This window comes from Bubalus kerabau, chromosome 6 (genome assembly GCF_029407905.1).
Source record: "Bubalus kerabau isolate K-KA32 ecotype Philippines breed swamp buffalo chromosome 6, PCC_UOA_SB_1v2, whole genome shotgun sequence".
Classification (NCBI taxonomy): Eukaryota; Metazoa; Chordata; class Mammalia; order Artiodactyla; family Bovidae; genus Bubalus; species Bubalus kerabau.
Genome location: NC_073629.1, coordinates 58040864 through 58053258, shown reverse-complemented (window position 1 = coordinate 58053258; position 12395 = coordinate 58040864). Strand labels below are relative to the sequence as shown.

At 38.0% G+C, this 12395-nt stretch overlaps 1 protein-coding gene across 1 annotated transcript in view; it reads left to right on the top strand.

Annotated features, from left to right (window-relative positions):
- The first annotated feature begins 593 nt into the window (after nucleotides 1-593).
- The window catches only part of CLCA1 (chloride channel accessory 1), a 34155-nt gene continuing 22353 nt past the window's right edge, over nucleotides 594-12395 (top strand). The window contains exons 1-4 of the mRNA XM_055586908.1: nucleotides 594-755; nucleotides 6197-6337; nucleotides 6506-6653; nucleotides 9430-9535. Coding sequence (XP_055442883.1) covers nucleotides 594-755; nucleotides 6197-6337; nucleotides 6506-6653; nucleotides 9430-9535 — 557 coding nt within the window. The remainder of the gene's footprint in view (nucleotides 756-6196; nucleotides 6338-6505; nucleotides 6654-9429; nucleotides 9536-12395) is intronic.

Sequence of the window (12395 nt, the reverse complement as noted above, 5' to 3'; positions counted from 1 at the left end):
CTAATGCTTTTGGTACAAGTAGATTGTCTAAGAGAGTAATAAAAGGTGCTGAGGTTATGTAAAGATCAAAGAGGATAAAAATAAAGACCATTATGAGGGATAACTAGAAATATGGTTTACACTTAATGAATGCTTATCAAATACACAGAACAATCAGGCTTCCACTGGGCAGGCAGGGGTTAGAGGGTGGTGTTGGGTGGGTCGATGTCCCTGACTGGGCAAACATTTGTAAGAAGTAAACATCTTTCAGTGGTAAAGCTGCTTGTCAGCTGTGAGTCCTTCCAGAGAACCGGATGTGGTTCCCCACCCTCTGTCCCAGCAACTGGCAAAGGTGAAGGCAAGGCTAACATTTCTCTCAAAATAAAATATTAAAAAGTACACAGAATTTGAGACCAAGATATAGTTATCATTCATCATAGTGAAGACAAATCCAATAGTGAAACAATTTGGGGTCAAGAGGTTAAAGTCCTACAATAAACCACCGCTGATAAATTGGAAAAATGTGTCTATATATTCATATATATAGGGGTAAGGAAAGATGCTTCCATAACCAGCATTTTCCAAAGAGAGAACTCAAAGGGAGATGTACAGCAATGGGGTCATTTAAGAATTCTGTTTTCATCTTGGTCCTTTACCTTCTGGAAGGGGCCCTGAGTGATTCACTCATTCAGCTGAATAATAATGGCTATGAAGGCATTGTCATTGCAATTGACCCTAATGTACCAGAAAATGAAACACTCATCCAACATATAAAGGTAAGTCTGAAATGGTAACTATTCATGCTGTTTTGAAAAATTAAGCATAATATATTGATAGAGCAAACATGAGTTCTCTAATTCCAGCTGCGTGACACTGGAAAGTTTTTTTTTTCATATCTGTGCTTGCATTTCTTGAGCTGTAAAATGGAAATAATAACACAACCATTATGATTCTTCCGAGGGATGAGATAATACATGCAATGCATATAATTCAGAGCTTGATATACTGTTGGCACTTATTAAATGATATCTCTACTTCTTGGTTGTAGATGACTTTATTGAAAATTATTTAGTTCTACACCAAGGCAGAGCCAACTATATTTGGCAGATATTATGAAATGTGCAGAGGGTAATTCTTTTGTCTGATTTTACCATTTGCACCTATCAGAGTCTCCTTTTATTCTCCTGATTAAACCCTCCCTTCCCTGTGATTCTAATATAGGAGTCCAAGATGCAAATCTTAATATCTGATTTAAGAATAAACCTTACCCTTCCAATGGGAGGAAACCCTGCATTTTACTAGGCCCAATGCAAGGCGTCTTCTCAGGGGTGCTGAGCAATCTTATTTCACTTGTTACTTCTTCTGTAGGGGAAGGAAAAATTAGGGAAGAGGACTCTTCCTGTCCACATAGAGGCATCTAATTGCTGTAAAATGGAGAGATTAGAGAGGTTTTGTATAACAGCAAACAGCAAAGAATAAGAAGGAAATGCCTTATAAAAGCCAATCCTGGAAAGTGACTGTAGCTCACCCAGAGGTAGTACTGTATAATGGGCAAAAGTACTGGTCTACAAAATGGGGAAAATAATAAATATCTTCCTCACAGGACTTTGTGAGGATTATCAATGCACACATATAAGGGAAGTTGAATGAGGGTATATGGGAACTTTACACATTTTATGCATGTCTCATCTGTAAGTCTAAAATTTTCTCAAAAACTTAAAAGACCTTTAAAAATGTATGCAGAATGCCTGGTACATATTAAGAGCTCAACAAATGGTAGGCAATTCATCAGTCCCCAGGCCTCCTTTTAATCTTAGATGGAAAGGGCTCATCATTTCTCACCAAGCCAAAAGCACTGAGACTTGTTTCTGGGAAAAGTTCCTCTGTGTAAACTCAGAAGTTAATAGTACAAGGGCCCCAAGGGTTGCCTCAAAAGGTTCCTTGCTCTGAACAGTTGCAAAGCCAGAAAGAGGAGTTAGGGGAGAGAACCATCTCAACCACCAGAGGAGTTTGGGGCTAGAGAAGTGCAATGGTCGAAGAGGAGGGGAAGTTCACCCTTTCAAACCAGAAGACCATCAGGTATTATTGCTATCAGTGAAAGGGAAATTCCTGTCTTTTGAAATCTCTAAACAATCAGAAACATTAGGTGAGTCTTTGATTACCTCTAGTAAGAAGATCAAACCAGTCAATCTTAAGGGAAATCAACCCTGAATACTTGCTGGAAGAACTGATGCTAAAGCTGAAGCTCCAGGGTTTTGTTCATCTGATGTGAACTGCTGACTCATTGGAAAAAGCCCCTGATGGTGGGAAAGATTGAGGGCAGAAGGAGAAGAGGGTGTCAGAGGAGGAGATGGCTGGATGCCATCATGTCCAATGTGATGGACATGAACTTGGGCAAACTTTGAGAGATACTGAGGGACAGTGAGGCATGGCGTGCTGCAGTCCATGGGGTCGCAAAGAGTCAGATATGACTGGTCGATTGAACAACAAACTTAGAAATAGCATTAGCAAAAATGAAGCAGCCACTGGAGCAACAGACAAGGAAAGTTGGGAGAAAAATGTGACCACCATGTTTCTGCCTCTGGCTGGACAGTGAGCAGGCCTCAGGAACAAGTGAAAAGGAGCCACAAATGCCTTTCTAATGACAATGGTAATTTGTATTTATACGGTGCTTTGGCCATCTGATGAGAACTGACTCATTCGAAAAGACCCTGATGCTGGGAAAGATTGAAGGCGAGAGGAGAAGGGGATGACAGAGGATGAGATGGTTGAATGGCATCACCAATTCAATGGGCATGAGTTTGAGTAAACTCCGGGAGTTGGTGATGGACAGGGAAGCCTGGTGTGTTGCAGTCCATGGGGTTGCAAAGAGTCAGACGCGACTGAGCAACTGAACTGAACTGAGAGAAAAAGCAAAAGGACATTCACCTCACTCTCTTTGGGGCTTCCTCCTGAGAAATATACTCCTCACTACTATTATTCAGTTGGTTTTCTGGTATGAGTCCTAAACGAGTTGGGTATGAGAGAAGTTGGTTTCCACAGTTACCTTGTCACAGGAATACTTTTAAGGACAATAGTGTGCTCAAGCGTCCCTGAGCAGTTAATAAAAATGAGCCCCTGTTTGATGTTTCAGATCTGCGGTCAAGGGACCTCATTGTGGGCTTTGCCACCTTCCTGATCATCCCTCAGTTCTCTGCTTTTTGGGGAGACTCTCCCCTTGGTGTCCTTGTGTGAGCAGAACCCTCTAAGTCAGTTCTTAAATACCTGCTTCAGCAGGGCCGTCCGAAAGGTACTGCACTTACAATACCAGCAGGTGGCGCTGCAGCAGTTCCCCCCACTCTCGTCTGTGCTGCGGAAGCCCTGCGAGCACATTTCATAAGGTGAAGGGATGAGAGTCAAGAAGCTCTCTCCCCCCTCGCGCCCCCTTAACACACGCACAGTGGGAGTAGTTGGGGGTCTCCTCAACGCATGGAAGCCCAAGCACCTCCTGTCTTGGCACTCCTGGACAGTTTGCCCCTCATCGTAACCTCTTCATTCACGCATCTGTTCGTTAATCCAATGAACATTTACAGAGCATTCACATTGTCAGGTACCAGGAATTCAGTTGTCAACAGGAGATTATCCCTGTTCTTAAGGAATTACCAGTGCATCATATAAATTTCCGGAGAAGGCAATGGCAACCTACTCCAGTACTCTTGCCTGGAAAATCCCATGGATGGAGGAGCCTGGAAGGCTGCAGTCCATGGGGTCGCTAAGAGCCAGACAAGACTGAGCGACTTCACTTTCACTTTTCCTTCCATGCATTGGAGAAGGAAATGGCAACCCACTCCAGTGTTCTTGCCTGGAGAATCCCAGGGACAGGGGAGCCTGGTGGGCTGCTGTCTATGGGGTCACACAGAGTCGGACAAGACTGAAACGACTTAGCAGCAGCAGCATATAAATTTCATCCTCAACGTTCTTCAAACCTCAAAAGCTCAACTGTTTATTTGGATATGAGGTCACTTTCTCAAAATATGAAACAGATGTCAAAGATTCCTTATTAATGTTTCTGATAAAACACAGAAGACAAGAAATTTCATGCTGCTTAGTTGTCTTCCTAGGAGACACTGAAAATTTACATTTTACAAGTTAAATTGTAATATAATATTCCAACATAGGAAGTTTTATACCTATTTTTCAACTTTTTAGTGATACTGACTCAATACTTTTATTTAAAAAGTGATACAGTATTAAATTTACCTAGTAGTTGTTCAAAATCTGGCTTTTTTGAGAGCTTTTCTTAAAACTAGCAAGGCAACTATTATAATTACCATTTGAAAAGACAGAAACTGAGGCTCAGAGAGATAAATTCCCCAAGTTTATCCCCAAGAAGTAGCAGAACAGTATTTACTCCTGCATCAATACACAAGTACTATTTTCCCATATAGTGATGAACTGTCTCTGCTTCTAAGGCCACCCCGTAGGATTAGATGTCTAGGCATCAATGTCTCATCTCTCTGGTCTGTTCCAGTAAGGACTTTCCTCCAGCAGTGATCCCTTTTTTTTTCCCTCTTGCATTATAAGCTTTGTTTTTTTTCCCCCACTAGCACATACATATGTTATAATAGTTCCCATTCAAAACAAAACAAACCTCCCTTGCCCAAAATCTTCCTTCAACTACTGCTTCATTTCTTGATTTCCTTTTAATTTGTAGAAACATTTCTTGACCTGCTGTTTTCATTGCCTCTGCTTCACCACCTCCCACCCTATTGAATTCACTCATATAGAGCTGTCATCTCAGGTTCCCAAATTCGTTGCTCAGTTCTTAGTCCTCATCTTCCTTGATTGCTCAGCAGCATTTAACTCTGATGGCCAATCTCTCCTTCTTGAAGTGCTCTCCCATGCCTTCCGATCTCCTTCCCCCTGCACCAGCTGCTCCTTCTGAGTCTCCTTTGCTGGCTCTTCCTCTTCCCACTTCTGAATGCTAAGGCCCCTGGAGCTCAGTCTTCTATCTCTTCCCTCTGTCTACACTCATATTTGCATTTTTCAGTGATTTTCAGCCCTAATAGTCCCAATTTCCCTTTCTATAATAAACATCTTGTAGTATCCCTTCTACTGTCTTGTCATGGTGCATTTCAGGGAAACTTTCAGGGAAACAGGCATTTATAACTGAACACTACAGCTCTTTTGCTTTAGAGAAATAAAGTTAGGCATAATTTGAAAAGAGATTATATACTTATGCCACTTTGTTGTATCTAATACTTAGTTTTATACTAAAAACCAACACTATCATAACATTTGGGCTCCCCTGGTAGCTCAGTGGTAAAGAATCTGCCTGTCAATGTAGGAGACTAGGATTTGATCCCTGGGTCGGGAAGATCCCCTGGAGAAGGAAATAGCAACCCACTCCAGTATTCTCGCCTGGAGAATAACATGGACAGAGGAGCCTGACCTTGCTTAAGTCCATAGGGTCAAAAAGAGTCAGATATGACTTAGCAACTAAACAACAACAACAAAATTATTACAGGAGGTGTTGAAGTTGTATTTATTTTAATTTGAGTTTCTTTTCACTACTACTTGGTGTGAGATGTTGAAACTAATACTCTCTAATTCTCAGTTTCTCCTTTAAAGTTTTGTTGATCTTTAAAGGATCGATGAAATGAAACTAAGAGCTAATATTTGATAAGCATTTGTGCTAAGTAAACATAGCTACAAATACTTTCTTGACTTCATTTGATCCTCACAACAACCTTATTGGCTGCTCTCTGTAATATTTTCCATCTTATAAATGGGGAAACTGAGGCTCAGGAGCAGTCAAGGACATTTCTTTTTTTTTTTTTGGCCACACCACGTGGCTTGTGGGATCCTAGTTCCCCAACCAGGGATAGGACCCTGTCCCCAGCAGTGAAAGTGCCGACTCCTAACCTTTGGATCAATCACCAGAGAATTCTCTCAAGGAAATTTCTGATGTCCCACCATAAGTGGCGAGCCAGGATTAGTGCCTGCTTCTGAAGTCTTCATTGTCAACCATTACACTGTGACACAGAGCATGCAATAAAAATCTCAAAAAAGGCTAGCTACTATTATTAACAAAATAATCTCCTTTTCTTAGCTTGATAAGTAGCCAGTCTCTGGAAATGTGAAATAGAAATATAAATTGGAATAATTGGTAATTTCATCTTTTTTTTCTGTCATTAAGCATGCTTCTTTATATTTATTCCCCACCCCCCACCCCCAGGATATGGTGACTGATGCATCTCCATATCTGTTTGAGGCTACAGAAAAAAGATTCTATTTCAAAAATGTTGCCATTTTGATTCCTGAAAATTGGAAAACAAAACCTGAATATGTGAAACCCAAACTTGAGACCTACAAAAATGTAAGAACATTCATTTCTTTTTTCAAATTTAGTTTTATTTTGTGACTTAGATTCTTTTATCAAAATATTCTAGAATCAAATAAAATTGTTTCAATATAGTCTGCTGTGAATAAGGTCAATTCATTAGCTGAAATTTTGTAATGATGAAAAATTTTTCTTAAATTTCAGGCTGATGTTCTGGTTGCTGAACCTAATCCAACAGGTAACGATGGACCTTATACTGAGCAGATGGGAGGCTGTGGAGAAAAGGGTGATAGAATTTATCTCACTCCTGACTTCCTAGCTGGAAAAAAGTTGCTTCAATATGGACCACAAGGTATGGGTAGAGATGAAATATTCTGCTATGTAATAATTCAATAATTTTATGTTGCAAATAGATTAACAATAGCATTATCTTTCTGAGTGAGAACATAAAAGCCAAATAGACTATTATAGCCTGTTTTTCTCACATAAAACAGATTCAGAATAGTGCATTTTTCAGTTTTCAGAATTTATTTCCTTCATATCCTGCAAATATATGTGTATAATTATAATATTTTTAATTTTCAGATACTCAGTTTTTATCAGATAATAACTCTGATTAGATAGTTTAATTAATGTGATGTTAGGTTCCTATGGTTCTGTGGAAAGACACCTGAACAAATTAAATCTCCTGTCTGCAATTCAGGTATGGCCAAAACATATGGCAGACACATAATGTTTTCAGACTTTAATGTGCATTTAGATTATAAATGGATTGTTAAAATGATTCTGATTCAGTAGGTGTGGGGTAGGACTCGAGGATCTGCATTTTAACAAGCTCCCAGGTGATGCTGATACTGCCTGACCTTGGGCCACACTTTGAGTACCAGACAGAATAGCCTTGATATTCAGCTCTGACAAATACCTGACTAAAGAAGAAGTCAACATTTCCTTCACAAAATATCGTTTATCATTTTCTTTTTTTTAATTTAATTTTATTTAACTTTACAATATTGTATTGGTTTTGCCATATATCAAAATGAATCTGCCACAGGTATACATGTGTTCCCCATCCTGAACCCTCCTCCCTCCTCCCTCCCCATACCATCCCTCTGGGTCGTCCCAGTGCACCAGCCCCAAGCATCCAGTATCGTGCATCGAACCTGGACTGGCAACTCGTTTCATATATGATATTATACATATTTCAGTGCCATTCTCCCAAGTCATCCCACCCTCTCCCTCTCCCACAGAGTCCAAAAGACTGTTCTATACATCAGTGTCTCTTTTGCTGTCTCATACACAGGGTTATTGTTACCATCTTTCTAAATTCCATATATATGCATTAGTATACTGTATTGGTGTTTTTATTTTTGGCTTTCATTTTCATATGAACCAAACAGAGCAATCTTTGGATAAAACATTAAAAGAAATCAGCAATGGCGTATATACAATATGTAGTTTTCAAGGATAATCAAGTGTGATTAGTATTAACTAATTAGGTTAACTAACAACTAGGTTTCTTTATTATCTTAAAAATATTAGAACCATTTTAATTTTTTTCGTTTAAATAGGCAAGGCAGAGAAAACAAGCAAACAAAACATGGTGCCTGCATGTCCCACCCCCAAATACACTAGAGCACTTTTACAGACCTCAACAGAGAGGAGTGTCTAACAAACATAACTCTTTGCTCTTCTTTTACAACATCTCCATAACGGGAACAGAAAATCCCCAGTGTATGGCTCAATAAATATGTGTTGAATTGATTTACTTACCAATTGATTGATTTACTTATCAACCTAAGCTGTTCCTTCCCACTCTGGAGCCCACTCCAGTCATCAAGATCACCATATACAATGCCATTCCTTTTTACTCTCTCCTTTTTGTATTCTGACTCCATGACTACTCCCTCACCATCTCCCCTATGTTTAAGAGGCCATCAGTTATTCCCCAGCACCTAAAGCAATCTAAAATCCTTAATGTGAGATATTAGGGCTTTCTTAACCTGCACCTCCTCACTTAATCCTCCAAATTCAGCCTACCTTGGAATTTACATTGCAGAAAAACTGACCAGTACATAAGTCACTAATATTCATCCAAATATAACAAATTTATTAGGACCTTTTAAGTTCTGGACAATATGGGCCAAGACATGACAATGAAGTCATGGTACCTGTTTTCATGGAGACAAGAGTCTATAGTGAGAGACTGGCAAATAAGCAATGGCACTATAACATGACAAATGCCATAATGGAATATAATGAAAGTGAAAAAGGAGGGGTACCTGAACTAGTTTGAAGATGTCAGAGAAGGCTTCTATCTGGATATAAGCTTAATTTTGAAAGAAGAGTAGGAGTTATCTCCCAGTCAGAGATAGGGAGACGGTATTCCAAGCAAAGGAAAAATATGTAAAAAAGATCAGAGATAAGCAAGTCATACTGTGTGACTCTAGAAACTAAAAGGGGTTCAGGAATCCATTGTCAATATGGAGTTTTCAAAGTGGGTGGAGAACAGCAAGAAATATGGCTGCAGAGAGGAACAGGGCCTGAATCATCAGGGACCTTGTACTCATGTTGAGAAGATGGACTTAACCCCGAGCACCAGGGGTAAGTCATTGAAGACTGGAGGCATGGAGCCAGCGGGTGAGTGTCACAGTGGTTCAGGAGTAAATGGCAATGAGACTGGAAGGGTAAGAATAGGTCAAAGCAAAAAGGCAGATGTGGAGTAGGCAGACCTTGAGATCTGTCCACATTTGGGTCATTATGAAGAAGGACCTTCTTGGCTGCCCTACAGGTCAGCCTGTGCTGACCTCCATCATTACACTTGCACCCTAAAGATTTTAGTTATCTAAAATGATGTGTGTCATCTGCTAGACCATGAGATGTGTGAGCACAGGGCACTAGTTCTACCTTTGAATAAATAGCTTCCTGGTACTTACTAAGTGCCTAATTAGCAGTTGACAATCCAAAATAAGTAGTCATATTTATAGAAATGTACAACTGTCATATCAAATTAAATCTTTAACTTAAAAAAGCAAAGCATAATAATTTTCAGAAGAATTACTTGCTCTGAATTTAAGAGGGTAATTTTGCCATTCTTATTGTAATTAGGTGTTTAAAACATTTTTCCACAGGAAGGGCATTTGTCCATGAATGGGCTCATCTACGATGGGGAGTATTTAATGAATATAATAATGACCAGAAATTCTACCTATCCAACAGAAGAAGAAAACCAGTAGTGTATGTATATTTTGATTAATTTTCCCAAACTGTTTTAAATTGCAACCAATTTTATCTTGAATATTTTTAAAATGCCAGTCTTTCATCATATTTTCCTCTTTCATTCTTAGTGTCTTCTCTTTCAGCTTTTCCCATAAAACTACTACTTTTATTCACTTTACAAGTGCCTTAGATGAATTCTCTACTCTGCAACTACAAACCATTTGCCTCTTTGTGTGTGTGTACAACTAGAAGAAACTCACAGGTTCTACATTCAGGATCTCCATCTTCCTGTCTCATAATCAGAGACATAAAGCTTCAGCTCCTTGTAGGTAGAACAGTTATCTGTGTGAACTGTATCAGAATGAATGGACCTGAGAGACACTGGGGGAACTTAGCTGAAAGACAGTCCAAACATTAAAACAAAACAAAATTTCTCCCAGTTTGAACAAAACCCTGTATGGTGTCAGTAGAATGCAAACTGAATACTTAGAAAGTACCCTGGCTGCCGTAATTTTACAAGTAAGTTCTTGGACTCAACAGTTTCAGGGAATAAACTGCTTTTGTACAAATATAAAAGATAGGGAGCTTCCCAATTCATTTTAGAGAGTTGGCATAATTCAGATACTAAAACCTGACAGATGACATGAAAAAGAATTGTGTAGATATAGCTTTCCAAAAAGATTACAAATAAAAGCATAGTAAATTACACCTGGACTAATATTATACAGAAATAACAAACACACCAAGGCCAAGAAGGATATCTTCCAGATATCAGAAAATGCTATGATAATAGGTAAGTAATTAATATAGTATATCGAGAAAAAAAGAAAATTATTCCAGCAGATTCGGAAGGAATTTGATAAGCTTGCACATTTATACCTCAGTTAAAAACAACAGCCTCTTTTAAAAGACTAGAGCTGGGGCAACACCCCTCTTCACTTTTGCTTCTAGTTCTACTCCCATGATGGCTCTTTAAGGAGATGCACTCAGCTTTGGTTTCTTTACTGTCTTTACTCAGCACAGTTTCCAAAGGAAGCTGAATGGAATTCAGAACTCTGTTTTGGCATTCCCTTTCTTCCATAGGAGCATCACTGCTTTCTGCTTTCCCTTTTCTTTATTACACTCAAATTCTGTCATTTGACATTTCTCTCCTCTTATGTCACTTTAGGTATAAAAAGACACTAAGTACCTCCCAGAGCTGTACACAGTCTACTCGATTCCTTTAGCTTGTTCCCTCCCCACACTATAGAATCCATTCCCCAGTGTCACTCTGTTGATGTGATCATGTTAGGTGAACCTCTCAAATCTCAGCCCACAGATGACATTCATCCCATCTGCCTTTCCCACTTCTTGCTATGCTTCCAGATGGAAACTGTATTCTCCTTGAGAAAAAAGCTGATTAGTATATATTCTTTCTAAGGGATATTCTAGAAATATCTATACATCATTTTCATCCTTCCACAGATAACATTTTGCAAAACTGACATAATTACCATGTCCTCTTAACAATAAATTTTGTTTTAACATACAAATAGTATTTATTATTTATCTACCAATTTTTTATTACTTATAAGGCTCAGAAACAACTACAAAGATGACAGTACTACCCATAATAGAAGGCTTCCTTAATATGAAGCAGAACATCAATTGAAAGCCAACTGCCTACATAATATTTAGTAGGGAATCACTAAACATTCCCAGGAATATGATAAGAATGGGAACTACTAGAAATTATCATTTTTAGAAAGTTGTAGCCAATGCAATAATGTGTTGGGAAGGTTAAAATAACAGGGGCTCCTAGAAAGAGAGAGAGAAAATTGTTTCTAGGCAGATGATAATGTGATCCATTTTGAAACCCTGAAGGGAAAAACAGAAATTAAAATTGACAAGGGAAGTCAATAAGGCAACCAGATATATTTGAAGAAAACTCTAAGAAATGTAAAAGTTACATCTGAAGAAAACCACAACACAAAATCCTTCTAAAGAATTTAAAAGAAAATTAAGATTAACAGATATTTTTAATTCATAGAATATGTAAATTCAACCCAAATTAATATATAGGTCTTATGAAACTTTAGTCAAAACATTTCTATTTTTACCTCATTTTAAAGACCCTGAGCTTATCCAGTAGATAGCAGCTGCAAACATTTTTGAAAAATTATAGTAATAAAGGAAAATTTTCTTGTTGAATTTTAAATATACAATAAAGCTACATTAATTAAAACAATGCAAATTAGCAGGCACACAATAATTTACTATTTGATATAGCTAGAATTATAAATCCACAAGGAAAGACAAGATTTCTTTAGATGTCAGGACAATTTTTAACTATTAATAGACTCTCTTTCAACTGGATAGACTTATTCAATATAAAAAAATAAAACCATGATGAAAACGAGAAGTATATTAATAAATATCATATTCCTAAATGGTGAATGTCTTTCTATGCATTCAAGAGTTGGAAAAAGACATAACTAAAAGAATGATAAATTTGACTACATATAAATTTAAAACTTTTTGCATATAAATCAAACATAAACTAAATTAAAAATAAAAAACAGAAAAAGATGTTTGCAAATATTTTAAAAACAGGCCTTTAAAAGCTTAGCATTATAACAGATAAAAGAAAACAATAACACCCTAATAGAAAAATAGACACAAGAGAAAATAATCTATATAAAAGAAGAAATAAAAATGGCCAGTAAAAATGTAAAAATGGTCAGACATTAGCAGTCAAAGAGGTGCAGATTTGACAAAGATGACAATCGTTTATTACCTAGTACTGTGCCTGTCGGTGGGATTGTTGCAGGAAGGGGGACCCCTTTCAGGGCCTGAAACTGGGCTCTTGTCTACACTTGGAAATGAGTTGTCTGAGGAG